This window comes from Poecile atricapillus, chromosome 6 (assembly GCF_030490865.1).
Source record: "Poecile atricapillus isolate bPoeAtr1 chromosome 6, bPoeAtr1.hap1, whole genome shotgun sequence".
NCBI classification, from domain to species: domain Eukaryota; kingdom Metazoa; phylum Chordata; class Aves; order Passeriformes; family Paridae; genus Poecile; species Poecile atricapillus.
The window spans coordinates 20,856,995-20,877,726 of NC_081254.1; the positions used below are offsets into that span (position 1 = coordinate 20,856,995).

General features: G+C 43.2%; 1 protein-coding gene across 5 annotated transcripts in view; it reads left to right on the top strand.

Annotated features, from left to right (window-relative positions):
- The window catches only part of C6H10orf71 (chromosome 6 C10orf71 homolog), a 42,901-nt gene extending 31,787 nt beyond the window's left edge, over nucleotides 1-11,114 (top strand). For all 5 annotated transcript variants that reach the window (XM_058842087.1, XM_058842084.1, XM_058842086.1 and 2 more), the window contains 2 exons: nucleotides 67-238; nucleotides 2,009-11,114. In XM_058842087.1, coding sequence (XP_058698070.1) covers nucleotides 2,193-6,809 — 4,617 coding nt within the window. In that variant the 5' untranslated portion in view covers nucleotides 67-238; nucleotides 2,009-2,192 and the 3' untranslated portion in view covers nucleotides 6,810-11,114. The remainder of the gene's footprint in view (nucleotides 1-66; nucleotides 239-2,008) is intronic.
- The last annotated feature ends 9,618 nt before the right edge of the window (nucleotides 11,115-20,732 follow it).

The window sequence follows — 20,732 nt, forward strand, 5'->3', positions numbered from 1 at the left end:
ATGGGAGCAAACGAATGAAACAATCTTCGGATCATGCAGACAAGTATCTTTGTTTTTAAATTGCAGAGTTCACTTAGGATCAAAAAAATGCTGAAGGTCAGAAACATCCTGGGACACTGCTTCTGTCAAATCTACATCACTGGACTATTTCTACCTCCTCACTAAAGATGGTCAGAAAAGAAGCAAAATGCAAGTATGAGAGTGAGTTCTAAAAACAAGAAGCAAAATTATAAGACAGGTATGTACTTGTATTTCTCATTTATATAACAGTTAAGAATCAAAACCAGGAGCAGGATGGCCTTTCATTCTTCTTCTCTTTTTTTTTTGCTGCATTATACACAAAGATGTATGTCTGTGAGGGGAGTGAAACTCGTGTTTGAAAAATCTTTGTACAATGTAAGATGGAGAAGCTCTGTTAGGTTCATTTTATTTCTGATGTAAATCTATTGTAGTTACGCATAAGTCATTGGAATTGCATGGCTGGAAGGACAGGATCTAAATTCACTATGGTACTTGGAGTCTAAAAATAGGTTGGCTGAGATTCTTTTAAATAGAAAAGGAAGGTGAGGAGTGTTTTTATTTGAAGAAATAACTGAGCCAGAGTAATTCAGCTGATTAAGCTCAGTTCATCTTACTTTTCATACTTTGACCAGCACTGGATCATCATAGGGAAAAACAGATCCTTTCCAAGAGTTTCACTGAGATGGACCAAGGTGGAATCAGGGACTTGGACACCTGGAGAGACTGGAATCTAGATCTGAATTTCATTGCTCAGTTCTACGAGCTGAATTGGCGGATCCAAGCTTGAGAGCTAAGCTTGAGGTGTAGATATCTTCCACTTGTATGGAAGAAGAACTTACAGAAGTTGCTGTAGATACGAGCTGTGGCGTTTCAGCTCATCATCAGTTCGTAATGCCATTGTAAGGAGGAAATGGAGATACAAACCAGATTTTCATTAGTTTTAGACAGTTCTGGAGTATGCTTTTAAAGTGAGTCTCCCTGCAGTTCAGTCAAAACTCTGCTCAAGTCCTCAAATGTGAGAATAATCATCCAAAGAGTTTACAGAGAAACTGTGAAGAATTTTAGTGCAGAAATTTCAAGTACAGCCGAAAGGACTATTTTGCTTTTACTTGTTCAATGAAAAGATTCGCCCGTTCTGTGTTCAGACAAGAGATACACAAAAATCTCAGTTCTGTGAGCCCTGACTGTGTATCATAATCAGTCTGTGGTATCTTATTGTTGTGCTGAGTGGGCTACCTTCAGCTCTCAGCAGCTCTGGAACTGAAGCCAAATGTTCCCTGTGCTACTTTAGTGGGTCTGCTACAGTCCCCGAGGCGCTCCTGCCTTCTGCTGGCTAAGCTGATGTTAGCAGCCTCTTCAGCTCCATCAGACCAACACAACCCAACTGTATCCTGCTGAGTGGATAAATTGTACCTCAGCACTATTTGTCTGGAACACGTGCAGTAATCCTTTTTACCTGTAGTGCCATTCTGTTTTCTCTAACAAAAGTTGTATTCTTGGCAATTGTCATAAAAAAGCTGTCACAATTAAGTTTTATTGACTTTTCTTTCGTTTCTTTCTTTCATGCAGTGATGTACTCAGTGACATCTTTTTTTAAGTAATTTTTGTTACTAATTCTTCCTGGCCAAAAATGGCTAACCTTCTTTTCTTAAATGGATGCACAGCACTTGGAAGCATTAATGGTTTGAGGTATGGAAAAGGAATTACTTGAAATTTGTTTCTTATGTCCTTGTTTAAGAGCCCAAGTAAAGAATATGATGTAAAACCACTTTTTTTTAATGTCTCTTTCCAGAAATTAAACTATCTGCCATGAGCTACTTGAATTCACCAAAATAACAGTGATTTTTCATGTTGTTCATGTTGTTTTCATGTTTCATGTTGTTGCTAGCATCACAAAATTAGCCACTGACTGATATATCTGGAAAATGCTCTGTGTCTAGTAGTATTAATATAGAAAAATGATCATTTATAATTTTTGGCTTTGCAGAGAAGGAAGTTTCCTCCATCTGTTCTGTAAGATGAGTCAACGTGCAGCAGCACCTTCTGGAAGAATGGCTTTGTGCTTGTGAATTGCAAACAGCCTCACAAATTCGCCTGCCTCACAAATTCGCCTGTGTGTTCAACACCTGAAACTAATCCTTTGGATACTTCACCCATGACTCTTATGAACAATGCAGGGAAATAAGAAACATACAGAAGGACATAGTGATTCCTCAAGTATTGGGAGTCTCCTGGATGACACAGACAGAGAGGTGAGCAGCCTCACAGATCGGGCTTTTAAAAGCTTGTGTGTAGCAGAACTCGAAGACCCTTACAATGAGCCAGAACTTTCCATTTCACCTGACTTTGCCCTCCAGTTGTCTGCTAAAATTCACTCAGGGACATTGAACCATGACATCAAGAAAAGCAATGTCTGTGACAAGGTAACAGCAAAAAACAATGAACATACATTTTGGGCTTCCACATTCCAGCAGTTACCAAGGAGTGCTTCAGAGGAAAAAAGGATTGCTAAAAACAACACCTTTGCCGTGGAAAGGAAATTGAATTTGCCAGTCCCTGGTCCAAGGAACAACAAGCATGTTTCAAAAGTGTCCTCATTGATTAAGACATTTGATAAGTCTGCAGACCAAGGGTCAGGAAGTTCTCTGATAGCAAATAAACAGCCCATTAAGAATAGCTTTCAAAAATATAAAATAAATCATGGCAATGATATTGCTTCCTGGGATGATACAGACATTTTAAGCATCCACAAGGAACTTTCTGAATTTTCTGAGGCTAGTCAAGATAGCCATTGTCTCAGTGGCAAACATGAGCCACAGAGAAGACCTAATAAAATAGACCTGAGTTATGGGGACTCTGATGGTTGTTATCCTGTGCTGATTGAGATGTCAAAAGTAGCCAAGTCAAATTTTTCCCATTCTTCTAAGAAGGCTTTAAATAACAGAAACTTGAAACTCAGTGAGCCAGCAAAAAAAGGTAGCTTTCTTCACAGTGAGAATAGTGCTTTTGAATCATGGAATGTTCATAACAAAAAATTGACAGAAAAGGAGGAATTTGTTAACATAAAAATGAAAAAGGAAGGTCTTGCATACCTGGAAGAATCACCATTTATTAAAGGATCCCAAACATGTGAACATAAATTGTCACCTGTCATGACCACTGTTGCTAAGAAGAAAGAGAAAGATTTTCAGATGAAGCCAACTCTACAAGAAGCTTCTTTCTCTCTCCGAGTTGTACCTCAGGGTGCCCTCCCTTCAGAAACAAAATTTCCTGTTGCTTTCCCTCCTACACCTCCCCCTAGGAACCATGTACACCAGGGTCCCCCTCGGCCACCCCCTGCCCCACCGGCACTTCCTCTCCCACCCCCCTCACAGCCCGGCCATCCCTCAACACCCCCTACCCCTGAAGCCCCTCCTGTGCCACCACCCCCAGTGCCAGCTCGACTTTCCCCCACTGCCTTGTCCCAAGCCTCTGTGTCACCCCAGTCTGTGTCCTATAGGATGGTTTCACCCTCACTCAGGTTTGAGACACCCAGTCCACCTCCACCAAAACCCCAGGCCACGTTAACTGAGGACCCCCTCAGCCCCCAGCTGGGCAGTACCTGTGCACCCTGGAGGAGACAGAGGGCTGCAGAAAGGGCAGCAGCGAAGAGACAGGCTGCAAAAGAGAAGGTCACAGACAACCACAAGACCTCATTGTCTGAAAAGGCAACTGGTGCTGACCCTGGTCTGCACGTGACTCCTCTGGCTGGACAGGCAAACTCCCCTGGGTCGATCAGTCCCTCCTTCAACATCACCCAGCTCCTAACGCCTGTCATTCCACCAAAACAGGAGGTGGACACTGCTGAAAGCGAGCTGATCCCACTGACACCTCCGCCCACAGAGAGCACGGCCTCAAGAGACCACGAGGAGAGCACCTTAGATGATTACAGGTCTTGGGATAGTTACAGACTGACAGCATCGAGTCTGTTATTTAACTTAAAGGATGTGCGTAAACGTGTTAAAAGCATTTATACCCCTTCTCCCCTGTTAAGGGCCTTGGAGGAGAAAAACAAAACAAGGGAAAATATTCAGGAAAGTACAAAAACGGATACTTCATTCTCAGTTTTGCATGATGAAAGTGGGAAAAATATTACAGAGAAAGAAGAATTGAGTGATATAGCTTATGTTTTGTCTAGCGGTGCTCATGAAAAGGACAATAAAACTGATTTAACTGGACACTTCACAGGGGACTACCTGACTTTGAGTTCACCCCAGACAACAGAGGACCTTCCATTTTACCAAACTGGAGACAGCATGCAGCAAGACAATTCAAAACACCAAGATCTGGTTAAAAACACAGGGGATAATGAAAATTTCCCCTTGTTCAGACATGAATCAAATGAATCTGACTTAGGGAAACATCAGCAGTATCCAGCACAGAGACCATTCAGTAGAGACAATGTTGATACAAAAGCTGGGCAACCCATGCAAATTCAAAGTGTGCAGGGTGAGGAAAATGAAAGACAAGCTGCTATTCAGAATGAAAATTTTGCCTTCAAAACACTCCTAAACCAACTCTCAGCAGAAGAAGATGAAGCTTACAGTGGCACCCAAACCAACATTGTGGTACCTGGCCATGAAGCACGAGGCAAAAGAAGCACTAGTTCTTCAGAGCAATCCTTCGTCTCCACAGTGGAGCAGCCACTTCAGGAGGAGCCATTTCTGCCCCTGATGGAGCAGATGTGCCTCCAAGAAAGCCAGAGGACTGACAGTGAAATGGGTTCAGGAAGTAAGGAAAGACACAAGGAGAGAGACAAAGAGGTTGGGGAAGAGGAACTGCAGTACTGTGCTTGTACCAGCCCTAGTACTGGTGCAGCAGAGAGGAGGGAGGGAAGTGTTACTGGGAATGAACAGAGGAGCTTGACGAAAGAGAAACTAGGGAGAGAGAAAAGGGAAGAGGCCAACAGCACAAATTCTGCCTCCGACGATATAAGAGACATGTCCATCCCCAGGCCTGAGGAGCCACAAACACCATCATCTTCAAGCTCAACCAAACCCAGTCTATTTATGATTAAAGATAACACATTCAGGTCGCCTCAGGTAATACGGGCTGTCAAGCTGCCCCTGCTCCGGTCATTTTCCCTGGATGATACAGTGAGCAGCAGTTATAGGGAAATGGAACGTAAGTTTATGTCCCCAGCAGTTTACAGCAAGCAGCACCGAAACATGTTGCGTGCCCAGGAGATTGGCTGGTGGGCATCAAGACACAGAGGGCAGCAGAACGTGAGAGATGGAGCAACTGACAGAGAAAAAGAAGCCAGTGAGCCTGGATCTACTGCAGTAATACTGGATCCCAGTCTTCTGGAAGATACAGAGAGCTTTTCATTTGGAAAACTGACGGAAGAAGATGAAAAGACTTGTATGTTGTTAAATAAGTTTGGGAAAATTAATGAGGAAAGTGTCTGTAGAAGTAAAAAGAAGCCTACAAAGGCAAGACACAGCTTAGCACAGCCAATTATAGGTCTGGAAAATGACCAAGCACAAAACAACCCAAGCTATCCTGCAGAAAGAAAGACAAATTACTTCAAGAACCATCATTTATCTAACCGCAAAGGGGGCTCTTGTGCAAAAAAAATAATCACTAGGGAGACAATTTCCCCTGTGACTGGCTCCATATCAGAGGACCACACTTGTTCTTCCGTATCCCATGATACTTTAGAGGACATCCTGCATACAGAAGGTGCACCAATTTTGTTAGACAATTTTTCATGCTCTGCTGTTACAAGCCCCAGGTCAGGAAGCACGATGCACTCTCTTTCTGCCAGTTCATTGTCAGATAAACCAACTATTTCTGGCCTTAGAGAGACAGAGGATGTTACACACCCTGCCTTGTTGAACATGGCACTAGAGAGGCAAGCTTACATGCCTGCAGAGGAAATAAGTGATTCAGCACAGAGGAATCTGCTTTCTGATGTCGCAGTGGAAGATGGGAGACTGGAGCCCAGGGGACTTGGTGGGAGATCAGCAGGCAAGCCACCCACTGTGCCACCAAAAACAGAAAAGGCTCTGCGTCGGGCTAAAAAACTGGCGAACAAGAGGAAAAAAGTGCAAGAGCAGCAGAAAAACCATCAGGCTGAGCGTACAGATACTGTAGGGAGAAAGCCTGCTCATTCTGGAGACACAACAGTATCTGCCTCACCCTTAGGATATTCCCCCCTTCATCCTCCCCTTCACTCAACTTCTACTCCCACAGAAACCACTACTGGGAAATCAAGACTTGCGCCAGTAGCAAGCTCTTCACCCTCTTCAACACAGCGGAAACTCCTCCAAGACCCTGACTCTGGTCAATACTATGTAGTTGATTTACCAGCTGAAGTTAATTTAAAGACATTTTATGACCCAGAAACTGGAAAATATGTTCAAGTCTCAGTACCTTCCTTGGAACAGAACTTACACCAGTCCACCTCTTCAGAAATTAAGAATTCTCCCTATGCCTCCTACCCTAGATTGCTGCCTTTACCAGCCTCATCGGTGGCAGTGCTGAAATCACCTTCTCAGCTCTCTGAACCTGCCTGGTCAGTGCCTGCTGGACCAGAACCAGCTGAACTACCTGAAGATGGCCAGCAGGACCACAGATACACTGAGCCTGTGGATACTCAGCCCTACACTGAACCAGCCTCCTACTCCTACCATCAAGATGCTGGAGAAATTCAGGTTCACTTGAGAAAGGATGTGAGCCCAACCCAGCATACTGGCATTGTCACCCTCGCCAATTTAGATGATTTTGCTGCTGAAGGAGTATCTTGAAAGCTGAAGTAACAAAACATGCCAGCTAATGTTTTCAAGAACTGTTTGGACAGACAACATGCACACAAAAGCACATGCAGATTTGATATTTGTACAACACTTTGAATCTCAGTGTGGTTTGGGTGGGAAAGGAAATGAAAGCTGTTCATGTGGAAAGATGCAAGGTAATGACCACTTTGAAGGAAAGAGAAATTGAGTAAGCACCAAATTATCAGTGAGATGAAGGGGCAATGCCAGCTAGACAAATACATTTGACAATGTGAAACCACTGCTTGCTGCTGCTGCTGCTGCTTTGTCATTAAGAAGGCTGGGAAAGCCAAAGCAAAGTGTCCTATTGCCCAGACATGCTGCGTGATACATGACACAAAATAAAACCTATTTTTATAGACCATCCTATGCATCCTATGAGACCTAGAACTGATGCTGCATCTACTGGGCTTTCCTCACTCACTGCCTTTGAACTATATATTGACAGGTAGAAAGTATGTGGCTACAAATATGCCATATATGCAAGATCCATTTTTTGCACACATTGACTGCCCTGATGTCATTGATAAGAAGATTGTATACTGGATGCACAATACAACAGCCATGTCAAAAAAAGCCCTTTTAAACAACCAGAATACAGTTGCAGCTGCTCTAGACTTCTCATATATTTTTGCAGTGCCCACTAACATGCTGCTGAACTCTTCATATTTCTTGATAACATCCAAATAGGTTCCCCCAGAGTCAGGGTTTATTTATAAGGCAACTTAAAACTTCAGGTTATCTTGATACTTGGCCTGAAATATTTTGGTAAGGAGCAAGGTTGAATGAAATCCCACAACAGTATTTAATTCTTTGTTAGGACAAGAGGTTCTTTGCTATTGTAATTGAAATGTATTTTGTTTTGTTTGCAGCTCCCACTGAAACATGGAACTAACTTTTAAAACCTGAAAAATGTACCTAAGTTTGATCTTGTGAATTCTGTGATTTAATGCAAACAAACAAACAAAATATTCAGAACATTCAAAGTATTGATTTCTAGAAAAGTGCTTCTTTGAAGTATCACTTTTCTTTGAAAGATCTGTATGAAAATATCACTCATCCTTGCATAAGCTCTTTTTTGTCATCGTAGTTAATGAGGAAACCTACATGAAAAGATGGAAAAATTGAATGTATTGTGCCTGCTTGTGAATATCTATATTTGGAGTATTGGCTTAGTTTTTTCTGTCTCATTTTCATACTGTTTTCCCCAGTTACAACTGAAGTGTAGAAGCTCTAAGGAAGAGCTTCAGTGAAGCAGCTCTTGACTTCCTGAAAAGAAAGGGATGAATCAGGCCTTTTGTTAATGAGTACAGAGTGGAGACAGGACACAGGTGCTTCTCCAGTGTTAATATTTATGACAGATTTTCTTCAGTAAATTTCCCAGGACTGAAGCCTCTCTTGAGACACAGATCCACTTTGTGGTTTTTCTCCTTTCTTAACCTGAATTCAGCTCTCAGCTTCCTCTATCCCTGACAAGAGCCATGAGTTCACAGCCTGTCCTGGTCCCACCAGACAGTTCCTTTCATCAGTGCCACTTACTGAAACATTTCTCTGAGACAAACACTAAGGGCATCACTTCATTGATTACAATGGGGTTTGGATTCAGCCTTTAATGATTTTCTAAGGTTCACTTCACCTGTTATGCATTTTGTGATTTGGTAGGTTTGATTGCAACAGAAGTGTGGGTTGGAAATGAAGAAGCTTGTACTGGCATGGTTTGGGCTTAAAGCATATCCAGCCAAATGCCCATATTTGAATAAACATTTATTGTTCAGTTTTGCACCCCCGAAAGTTTTCAACACCTGACTGAATAAATAAAGCCCTGAACAACCAGGGCTGTTCCTAGACCTGACGTTCCTTGAGCAGGAGGTTCACCCAGAGATCTCCTAAGATCTCTACAGCCTGAATTATCCCGTGATCCTGTTCTGAAAACAATAAAATTTAAATAAATTTTGACTTGGAATTCAGCAAATGCAGTCCTCCCCGAGAAAAGGCTCCTTTTGAAAGATTTTTTTAAAAAAACTGAAAATCAAGAGTGTTTCAGGAACAAGAATTAATTTTCAAGCTGCTAAATTAAGGGAAGTGACTCTTACTATAAATATTTTTTAGTCACAAGTATTTTGTAAACTGATGGTGCTGTTCATGTTGCACTTCTCTGTTGCTGTCACTCTATACAGTATAAATGCTATCCAGTATAGAGCAGCATCTCATCCACATGTTAAAATATAGATAAATAGATCCATTAGAGTTTTCCAGGGAGTATTTAGACAAAACCCTACAAAATCTTAAAGCCTATCAGAGTGCACAAGACTTTTTTTCTTGTGTGTGCATGTGTTATTACAAATTTTAGCACCCTTAACAGCCACAAGTCAAGAAGTAGCTCTCAGAGGACAGGATAAAAGCTTCCTTTCCAAGGGAAGACTATGGATATGAAGTATCTGTGCACAGATTTAAAAATGAATGGTAATTTGATGACAAAAACGTATACGTATATTTAAAAAGGTCTCTTTTACTTCTTTAACTGACATTTGTTTTGTAGACATACACATTTCTGCACCCTTTTATCAAGGGTCTCCTAAAACTCTTATTGTGGAGAGTGGGATGCTCCATTATACTGCTTCCAGGTATGTGAGGAAAGCAGGGTGTATTTTTCCCTCTGCTGTTAAAGTGAACTGAAACATGGGCTTGAAAAGAGGAGCCAGCCCTAACTTGGATACCAAATACATTTCAAGTAAGGCTTCTTCATTTCCATCAGCCCTTTCTGCTAGCTTCAGGGAGCTGCATTCACAGTGGACTGAACAGCTCCCAGAGGAGAATTTGTAGCTAAATTGCTGTAGCAAGGTGAGTGTCTTCTCCAAGGTAACAAGTGACAGCACTTGAGGAAATTACCTGAAGTTGCTCTGTGGAGGTTTAGATTAGACATTAGGAAACATTTTTTCACTGTAAGGGTGCTCAGTCATTGGAATAAGTTGCTTGTGGAAGTAGTGGAATCACCATCCTTGGAAGTGTTTGAAAGGTGTGGGGAACACTTGGTGCTAGGTTAACTGTTGGTCACAATGGTTCTAGAGGTCCTTTCCAACCTTAATGATTCTGTGGTTCTGTGCAATTAAACAAACCGGGGAGTTTTGAGAATAGGTAAGAGAGTGGTTCTTGTCTTAGATGATGTTAGAAAAGTATTTCTTCAGGTCCCAGCCTGGTATTGAGCAGGAACCCATCAGCAAACCCATCTCTGGCCTAGACCATGCTGCTGGCCAACTTCCTGCTAGGCTGTGGGAGTGTGTGAGTACAAACACACTCATGCATCCCCATAAACAACCCTATATATGTATGTAATATACCTGTGAAACTGCCATTTGCATATCAGTATAAGAAAGCAGTAATGCCTGTGAACACAAAATGTTTGTGTGTTAAAAGGAAGACAAATGGCACCTTTTCAAATAACAAATATTTTTCATTCCTTGTCCTATTCTGTTTGTGTTTCTTGGGGGGATGTTTCCATTGCTGCTGTGGGAAGCAGGACTGGACAAGGTCTCAGTACTAGGAGGAATGAAAGCTGTAAATTGACCCTTTTCTTTGGGGGAGGGGTGCTATGGGAAACGTGCAATAATCATGAAAGCAGTTGTAGGAAAGCACTGTTTTGTGACAGTGACATTAAGTTGTAGGTTTAAGAGGTGTTGAGGCAAACCAACAAATTCTTCCTTGGCATCAGACTGTGGTTAGGACTAAGGAACAAGGCAGGTTCCTGGCATGCACAAAAGTACAGCAGGCTGAAGGGAACAGGGGCCATTGTTTTCACTGTTTCCTTCTCCTGCACATGGGCTGAGTGCATGTTGCATTTCTTGGTGCCCTGAGGCTCCTTTACTGTGGTGATTCTTCTTTGGCAGATGTGACAGAGGCCAAACTTCAGTCTTTGGTTCTAGGGCCAGAACTGCCTCCCTCTGAATCTCCGTCTCCTTGTGGGGTGACTGCAATGCCAACAGTCCAGCTGTCACATGGCAGACTTGGGACTGCCATCCCACAGCCATGGCTCTGTCCCAAGGGCTTGAATTTCCTCGTGGAAAATGCTGGATCTGGTTTAGAGAGCTTAGTTTAATTGAAATGACCTACATGCATAGATTTTCGTCAACTCCTCCTTAGGTGTTCAGTGCCTTCCTAAGTCACCTATCCAAGAAGATATATGTCATCAGCACGTTCCATCAATGCAACTGTATTTGCAAATAAGTAATTATTTATTAATTAATAAACAAAATAAATGGGACTTGTTTTATAATACTGGAATGACTTCTAGCCAGGTTTTTCATTGTAATTATGTATCATTGTAATTTTATCTTCAGTTATGCTGGCAGAGAAAGTTGAGAACAAGGAAGTGTGTCTGTGTGTGTGTGTGTGTGTGTGTGTGTGTGTGTGTGTGTGTGTGATATACAATTAAAAGATCCAGAGCTTCATCCCCCTTCCTCCCTTTTCTAAAGAGAGGAAGGAGGAGACTGGGCAGAAACACCTCTGGTCCATGAGTCATTCCCACCCCTCCCTGTTGCAAGGGCACTGGTTGGTCTGGCCAGAGGACCATGGAGATATGGTGCCAGCACCCAGTCCAAAAGCACTGGGAGATGATCACTTGCTGACAGTGAAAGTGCTACTGTAATATGAATATAACAGACCATAAAGAGAATAGTTGGCTGATTAGGTTTTTAGCAGAAATACATTGACAGGTTTGCATATTCATATTTGGGGGATATACTCTGTTTCATTTCTGAGTAAATAAAAAACTCTAAGTTTGATCCCCTCTCTCACTGAAAAGCAGCATCAGAAGCTGGTGATATTGCACATGATGGGCCCTAGTGAATACATATAAATGTGTAATTTGGAGCAACTGGTGTACATCAGTCATTTTTATTAAAGAAACTCTGCTTCAGAGCCTTATAGGAGATAAAGAACATGGAACACTTGAGTAAATTGAACTTCAATGTGTTTGGGGTTTTTTTGTGAAATCCTCATTATAACAACAGAGGTCAATGATTAATTTATTTTGTCTTTAGGATGATTATTCTGGTCTTATGATGATCTCACATTTAACACTGTCCCCTGATACTAAATATAATATTGTAATTACGGGGTTTAAATGGATAGGGAATGGCTGAAAATGACCTGTGGTCTTCCCTTGCTTCTTTTTGATATTCTCAAAGTTTTCATGATGTTGATTTCTCACATTAGATAGTCAGATGTTTGGTACTATATGGCCAATTAGAGACTTGCTTCTAATATGCTATTGAACATACTTAGAAAGCAGCATTCCAATAGTGCAGAAGAGAAATCATTTATGTCCCAATTGACTAAAGCTCTGTGTTTTTATTAAAGCAGATTTAACTCAAGCCTTGGGGGAAGCAGCTTACAGTGGTAAAAGATAAGCACTTTCCTGTGTCCAAGTCCATATTGAATAAATTGAGGCCTGGGGTACTTTGAAAGAAGGAGAGAGGAAAGACTCTGTGAGAAGCAGGGACAATCTTTGAAATCCTTCTAGCAATGGAAAGAAGAGGGAGTCCAGCAAAAAGTAAAAAATGTTCAAAGCTGGAGCTGCACAGTGAAAAGCCAGGGCTTGTCAAAGGCAAGCTGCCTGACAGGCTGACTCTTCCCTATGCTGTCGTGGAGTTCCCTGGTGTCTTCACACTCCTGCCCACTGGCATTTAGAGCCTCATCTTAGCACAGCTGTCCTTTTGCTTGCTTAAAGCTGGCATGGGGAATGGCAGCATTCAGAGCACACAAAAATGGAATTATTGCTGTGCCAGCATTGTCAGCGTTGTCACCAACGTGAAGCATTTCCTAAGGTGGCCTTCTTCAGGACCATTCTTACATCAACTGGGCAGAGATGACAGACTATGAGATAAACATTGATCCTTCTTTCTATTCCCAGCGCTGATAAGCTGCAGGGGATGAGAACTGGATCTGGTCCAATCTCTTTGATTGCCCTGAGATTCCTGAAAGTCTGTTGGGAGAATCAGTTTCTGCTGGTGAGCACTGACTGCCTGGAACAGGTGCCCTGAGACTGCATCCCTTCCCAAGGAATGTGGGTGAAAACATTCCAGCAATATTCCATGCCAAAACCGTCTGTGCTATTTGAAATTTCCAAAAGGAAAAGTTGGAAAAAAAAATGACAACAGAATTTCCTATCACTTTATACTAAGGCAATGTTATTGTCGATAGTGCACCCATACCTGTGTAGGGATGGATCTAGGTGTGTCTACATGTCTGTATAAACTTACAGCATTCATGTTCTTCTGAAGTGTCTGGACATGGTCTAAACAGTGCCCTCAATGTCGTTTCCAGCTCCCACTTGTCTGTGCACATGTCCTATTACTTACAGCTCCCACAAGGAAGCTCCATTTCCCTCTGGGATTCCCATGTTCCACTACCCCAGGGAGATGAATGTTTGCTTCTTTCCACATTCTTGCCAGGGCTAGGGTTGTACTTGGGATGCCCCCACACCTCCATCTCTCTGCTGGAGGCAGGGTGGTCACCCACACATTGTCCCCTCTTGCTAAAGGTGGTGCAGTTGGTGAGTCCAGGGCCAGGTGGAACTGGAAAGGGGGATGGAGATGCCCAGATACTCTGTCCCCCTCTTGAACCCCCTGTATTGTCAACCTGAGACACAAACACTCCTCCTGGCAACGGGCTCAGTCCCAACAGTCCAACCCAGCAGCCTTAGCACTGATCCTGCTGCCATAAACTCCTTTCCTTAGCAACCAGATGAGCCCTAACATAAACCAAGCAGGATCAAATACCAGCTGGAGTACTGGACCAAAAACCTACTGACACAGCCAAGTCACATGACTGCACCTTAGCAGGAATTTTCCAATAAAACAGCTTCTTTGCTGAAAGAGACACTGCTTTGACTGAGCTTGCTGGTAAAATACCTACATATTTAGAGTGTTAATTTTTATTTTAATCTGATGTCTTCCCAGATGTGAAATTTGCTCACAAATTATTGAGAAGTACTCATTTGCTTACATGGATGTCTAAGTAAACAATCCTGGACTTTTTCTTTTGGACTGTAATTTTTTTTTAAAAAAATAATTTCAAAAAAATTTAATTTTTTTAAAAGAAATAATTAATTTAAAAACATGTATTATGAATCTGAAGATAAAGAAGAGGGTCTCAAATATCACAAAGTGTTTTTTGGATTATTTTTTTTAGTTTGTTGAGCTGAATGTTGTTTTGACTTTTTTTCCCCCAGTGTTTGGTTGGTTTATTTGTTTGTTTTGCTGTTGGTAGTGGTGGTTTAGAGGTTTGGTTTTTTCTGTCCATTTTGGAATGAAGAAGAGTCACTAAATGGCTGTGTAGGGGGAACAGTTTCTGGTGCAGTCACAGACGCGTGCTCGTGATGAGCCACAGTGGAGCTCCCCCTCGTGCGGAGTGTCCGTGGCTCTGGATACAGCTGCTGTGTCACCAGCTCCACGCTGGCAGCCTTCTACTAGCACTGCAGGGAGGCTATTCCCACTGCTGGCTAGCTGTGCCTTCCAGTGCCACAGGAACCTGGCTGTAGATTTATATCCTTCTGGGCATCCGAGACGTGTTTAATGGTGTGCAGTGTCTGCATCCCTGGGGTGTACTGATCAGGCTCAGCAGGACACCAACCACGTGCTTTACACTTGTCAATTTTTACGCTTCTCATCTGAAAACCCCGAACAACAGCCTGGTCCTTGGAAAGCTTCCAGCGGCTGTGAGAGTGGCACTAACACAAGGGCACATCCACACTGCACTTGAAGTGCTCCTTCAGCGGGTAAATACCCTTCATGCTGTAAATTAAGCTGAGCTGGGGGTAAAACAAAGGTTTCATACGTGTGACTGCATCTGTACTATGGGCATTTCCTGGAGCAGCACTGACAGCCACGGTCACATCTGCCTGACTGGGCTGAGCAGGAGGAATCCTGGGGTGCTCAGAGGCCACAGGTAAAACCACACAATCCCAATTTGTGTGGTTTTCATCATGGCTAATCCTAAATCCAGCCTGGATCAAACGAAACCCTCACTCATTCCTAATTCCGCCAAATTAATGCTCACATTGCTGTGTACATGCTGTTAGCTAACCGAGCACACAGCAGACATCATCCTCCATAACATGCTGGGCTATTTAGAAGACTTTTTGCTTCTTGCTGCTTATTGCCAACTCTGCCAGCACAAGTATTTCCCAATCTGCCTGTAGCAAGCCCAAAATGTTCCCTCCTGCTGATAGAAATGTGAGGAGCTGAGCTCAGGAAGAGAGAGAGTCCTTGACAGAGAGCAGGGGGAAAGGGTGAAGAAAACAATGTGCTTAAAAGGTGTCATCATTTACAAAAGTAGCATCTGGCCAATGCAATTCTCCCTTGTGGCAGGTGCTAAGTGCCTTGTTAAATTGTGGGCCAGATATATCCGTCTTTACATGCAGGAGCTATTTTGGTTGGGCACATGTAAGTCCCAGAGACAGAGAGTATGGAATCAAGGTTAAACTGCCTTCCCAAGCAGTGGCAGCAGGAATAAGGTGCTTCCAGTACCTTAGCTCCTACTTTTCTGGCTCATTAATGTAGTTCTAAAATCTAATTAATAACAAAGACTGTCATTCATTCCCTCCTCTTCTGCTTTCACAGTGTCTGGCAAACTGTGTATTGAAGAACAGGAGAGTACCAGTGTCACTAAATTTTAATATGTATGTGATTCATCAAGCTGGTGAAAAAGCATAGCTTTTAACTCAGTGGATTATCTTCTTTAAAGTTTGATTTCATCTGAACTGGCTAGGAATTTGAAAATTTTCAGTTTCCTATAGAGGAAGCCAAGAGGCTTCTCAGCCTCAACAGCTCTGTAGACACTTGATATTTGTACAGAGAAGCAGATTTATAACATTATAACAACAACAACAACAACAAAAAATTGAATCAAACCAACCAGCTACTTCAAAAGAGAATTTCAGCCAAGATCTAGTGACCCCCTTGTGTGGGACAAACAGTACCACTTGCATCTTCAGCTGTACTGCTACTCATCTCTGTGATGAAGTGATGCAGACAACCCAGATGGCATCGTGAAGCAGGGTGACACTGAGGGGGTCCATATGTCTTGTGAGCTGTCAGTGAAGGGACAAGTCACCTCTCAGGCTATGGAGACTCATTCAATTACTAAAAGAGGGGACCCCTTAGCAAGAAATATCTCCCTTCAGAATGTCTGCATTTAAAGAAACCAGAGTAACTTAGAGCTCAGGTGGGCTTGTCATGGTGCAAAGGGATTCCTAGTAAAAAACTACTGAGCAAGAAACTCTTCTCCTTCCTTTCCTGCCAGCTTGGACCCAGGATGTGAGCTCCACCCACAGCCTCACAGTGGAAGCAGGGATAAAATCTTGTGCAGTGAGTCCTGGGCTTCACTGGCAGAGCTGACTCACCTAAATGCTGCTCCTGAGCCCGGTGGAGGGGAACTCCACCAGAAGAGAGAGGAAGCTGCAGTTAAAACGTGCATGCTCACACACACACACACACATGATGTCTGGCTGCTTGTTGTCTGTTATTTATCTGAATAAGCAGCAGCATCAATCTGGATTGCTCCCAGGTTCAGACCCACAGGAGAAGTATTCAAGCATTTGGCTTTCTGAGAGTGATTTTGAAACTTCCTTCCTGACCTTTGTTGGATGGTGATTGTCAAATCCTCCCCAGAGAACCTCTGGCTCAGTCCCAGCTGGATTTAGCTCTAAACTAATGGTTCAGAGGAGAAATAGGATCAGCTCTTTTCTCCTTCACATCTTCCTTCCCTGCCAGCAGCCAATTTCTTGTGCACTGCTACAAAAATATATCTAATAACAAGTAACAACTCCCAAGGATGCTCCTATCCCTTGCTGTGCCAAGGCTTGTGATCACATCAGCACCTTGGTTCTCAAGCATCTGCCAAAACCTGATGGCTTCAGCCAGCACGACGGAGCGAGGGTGAGCCAGCTGTGATATAACAGGCAGAGTTTAGGTTCCTGGGGAGTCTTCTTTGCAGAGATGGGCTTCTTCATTTAATGGGCTTTGGATCTTATTTAACACATTGCCTCATGTACAGTGCGGGTGTAAAGAAGCTGAGTGCAGATAATAAAAAACTTGGCCTATTTGTACCTAGGGGAGTCCTAATAAATTTGCCACTATAGCAAGTGTTAGTCTCCAGGGCCAATACCGAATGCTGGAGTTTAATAAAAAAGAATTCTGAAACAGAAGAACTGAAAGGTAAACCAGTTCAGCTGACAAAGCAAACACAGTTTAATTAAAAATGAAGTTTTCTCCTGGCCTTGACCAGTCCCAAGGAGCGGAGTGTGTCTAAAGCTGGCTGTGTCTGGCCTGCCTTCTGATGGCTACTCTCAGGGTGCATTTTCCTAGCACACTATCAGAGGTCTTCCAGACTGGGCTGAAGGCACTTCTCAGAGTGTGTTCAGGCCCATTGTTAGGGCAAAGATGGGTAAGTAAGTCATGAAGGATGACATGTTCCAGGTGTCTGCCTGTATACAGCATTAATGTCACAGTACTCTGGCTTGTGCTGGGACTTAGAAAGCAGGTCAGTAACTGCCACCCTGCCATTTGGCCAGCCCAGAGGAGTGGGTATTTTGTCTGTACAAGTAGAAGTCACCATCTCAGATGCTCCAGGACACTGTAGAGTGATTTGGCTGTGCTGTGTGAGACCAGAAGCAGCTTCAGTAGCTTCCATGCCTATCAGAACACAGTTCTGGAAGCTGCCTTTTGTTGCTCTGCATATGAAAACTCTTCTTGGTAAAATGACACAAGTGGTGGTGTTTTTTGCCTTCTCTGTTTCATGTTATGTATGTTATATTGAAAAAACAGACTACAGAAGAAACCATTGAAATTATATACTAGAACAGTTAGGCAAGCCAATATTTTGAATTGGAATGAGATTTAACTATTACTAGTTTGCCGTAAGAAATGTCTCCCAACTCCAAAATATGATGCTCAGACTTCTGAAACAGCAGACAAGCACCTACACGTGGCAGACATCTTAGAGCAGACAATAAGGACACTGCAGTTGGATTATTAAAATATTGTCAAGACCTCACTTTCTACTAAGGCTGGATCTCCTACAGGCCAATGAAATTCACATTTTCACAAGCCAGGTTTGTGTAAAATCTTCTTTGGTAGTTATCAGGAAAAGATCTTATTTTGTGGTAATATGGCCACCTAAAGTCAATATTTTAGTACATTACAGAGGAAGTTTTTAACTGGAAAGAATAAAGCGTTGTTTATTGTACTCTATTACTATTTTATTTATGGCATTGTGGTGGTGCAACCCCCCCGCCCTCAGGCTGCACTGTGATCTCAGAGAGGGGTGTCAAACTCTTCAGTGGAGAGGTCTGAATTATGTGCTTGGGGCTCGGGTATCAGTTCAGGGCATCTGACTTCCCCTGCTTCACACACTGCTTCCACCGCACCGCCAGCCAAGCACAACAGGATCTTTATCGAGCAGAGCTCTTTCAGAGGGAGAATGTGCCACAGCAGCACACCACAAGCATTTCATCTCCATCCCCTGTTGCCTTGTGGTCCACCCGGCAGCAAATGACTTCCTCCCACACTGCCCTGGCTTCTCTGTGCTGCAGGGAAGCAGAAAGCTTGTGTGCACAGCAGAAGTGCAGACCTCCCAGAGACACAGCCCTGCCAGCAGGCTTTTATCCCTGGCCATGACCTGGGATGGGGGACTGCTCTGGGAAGTGGAGAGGTCATCCCAAATTCACCAAGGGCAACAATCTGTGGGGAACAGAGGGGAGGGCACCAACTGCATGAGGGAAGAGTTTAATGGTAAACCAGGACCTTTATCTGCATGCACATGGCCTTCAGCGTTGTTGTAAATAATACTCCTAATAAAGAGCCAATTAGACCAACAATCTCATTACTATCCAGCATGCAGTGTACGAAGGACTAGCCTAAAGCATAACTGAGCAAAAGTGAAAACACAGCTCCACATTTCCTGTTATAATGTACATAGGCATAAGGAGACTAAAATAGATGTGTGAGAGGCACCAAGCACGGAGAGCTGAGAGAATGGCACACAACCTTATAAAGAAGCCCCGGGGTGTGGCACTAACCCACATTAACAAAACCCAGCCCAACGTGCTGTGGGCACCCCACACATGTCCCAAGCTCCTGGATGGCCCTGCCAGAGCTCCCCCCCAGAGCCAGGCTCGGCCCTGGAGCAGCAGGAACTGCAGCAGGGAGGTGGCACAAGGGGAGAGTCTTCCACCAGGGCTGGAGGCAGGACCATGGGCTTTCCACTGAGCTGTGAAAGAGGACGCAGGGAAGGTGGGGGATGACGGCGAGCCTGGGCATTGTGGGTGCCTGTGATTCCTTGGGAAAGGAGCCCAGGACTGGAGATGCTTTGCCAAAACTAAGCAAGCAACACTGGCACGCTGAATGTCCATGTTATGCATGACTCATGCCAGTACAGAAACTCAGAGAAAATTACTGCGTAGGAACCAGTGACAATGCAGTCAGATGTCAAACAAAATATATTTGTCTTACATCCATCCCTTAAACCTTGGGCTTCCAATTTTCCTTCACCAAAAAAATACCATGCAGACTAATTTTGGAATAGCTCTCATGTAAATCATCCCCTTGGGCTTGGGTCTCTCAATCTGGGGTTCAGCCTGAGTGACTTTTTATAGCTGAGTTATAAACTTTTAAATGCCAGACTTAATCAGAGCTACTGAAATGGCCATTAGAGTGGTTTAAGTGGCATAGCCCTGATATATGACAGCACAGAAAGTAGGCGGGTGGCTCATCTACAGTGGACAGTCCATCTGGAAGGGAGCAGGTTCTGGTGGCTAGAAACAAGCACGACTGAGACACAGATCTCTGGAGTTTTGCTTTTGCCCTTGTGCTACTGCTGAGTGAATTTGAGCAAGCTCTCTTGGGATGCCCTGCCCTGAGCAGCCAGGTCTCAGATCAAAGCCTTAGAGGCTCACCATGCCCTGGTTGCTCCAATATGCTGACAAGAGCACAAATATTTATCTGCCTCCCCTCAGAAAACTGCAAGAATTGTAAGAGAATTGGCCTAGGGTTTAACAGGGCATTGTGTACACTCAAAGCACACAAATCAGCCTCATTTTTGGCTTAGGGCAGTAACCCACAAAATCTTACTGAATAATTATAATCACAGACACATCAGACACTGAAGAGCTCAGGCTTAAGGGGAACTAATGCTGCTTTGCTCTTTACCAGGAGGCTCTGTAAAGCTTTGAGTCCCCCAATATTGCAAGTTCTGAGACACTCAGCAGGTTCCAGCTGTGCATGGGAGAGCCTCCCTCACTCTGCAACATCACTGGTCTAAGCAGAGCTGGGCAGTCATCAGTGTGAAAGCACAGAGGAGCTGATCCGAATGAAAACAGTACAGGAGCTTTTCAGGGTCTTCTTTCTAAATTTATTCAAGTATTAAACAAACAGAAGCTACAGCATGCATCAGATACTTTCCTTTATTGTACAACAAAACTGTGGACTTGTTTGTTTTTGCAGCATTTCCAGCAACATCAGACTTGTCGATGTTATCCAGTTTTGCACAGTCACTAGAGTGTCGCATCATGAATTATTAAATCAGTGCTTCGTGGTAATACATAATTTCTTATCAATTATTCATGCTAATGTGCGTGTAGTTTACTTAATTGTGTTATTGACGATCAAAAGTAATTTCCTGAAAATCCTCAAGGACAGAAAATTTAATCAGCGTAACTACTTTTCAGATGCAATGCTGTTAAGTATTCTTAATTTGCTCAACAATTCACTTATTTATGTACCTTTCTGGAGGAAATACGAGTTTAATCAAACAATTAGATTGAAGAGTTAGTGTACAGAAGGGCTGAAGTTCAACTGAATGCAAGGTAATTATGTTGAAACAAAGTTGGGCCTGCCTCTT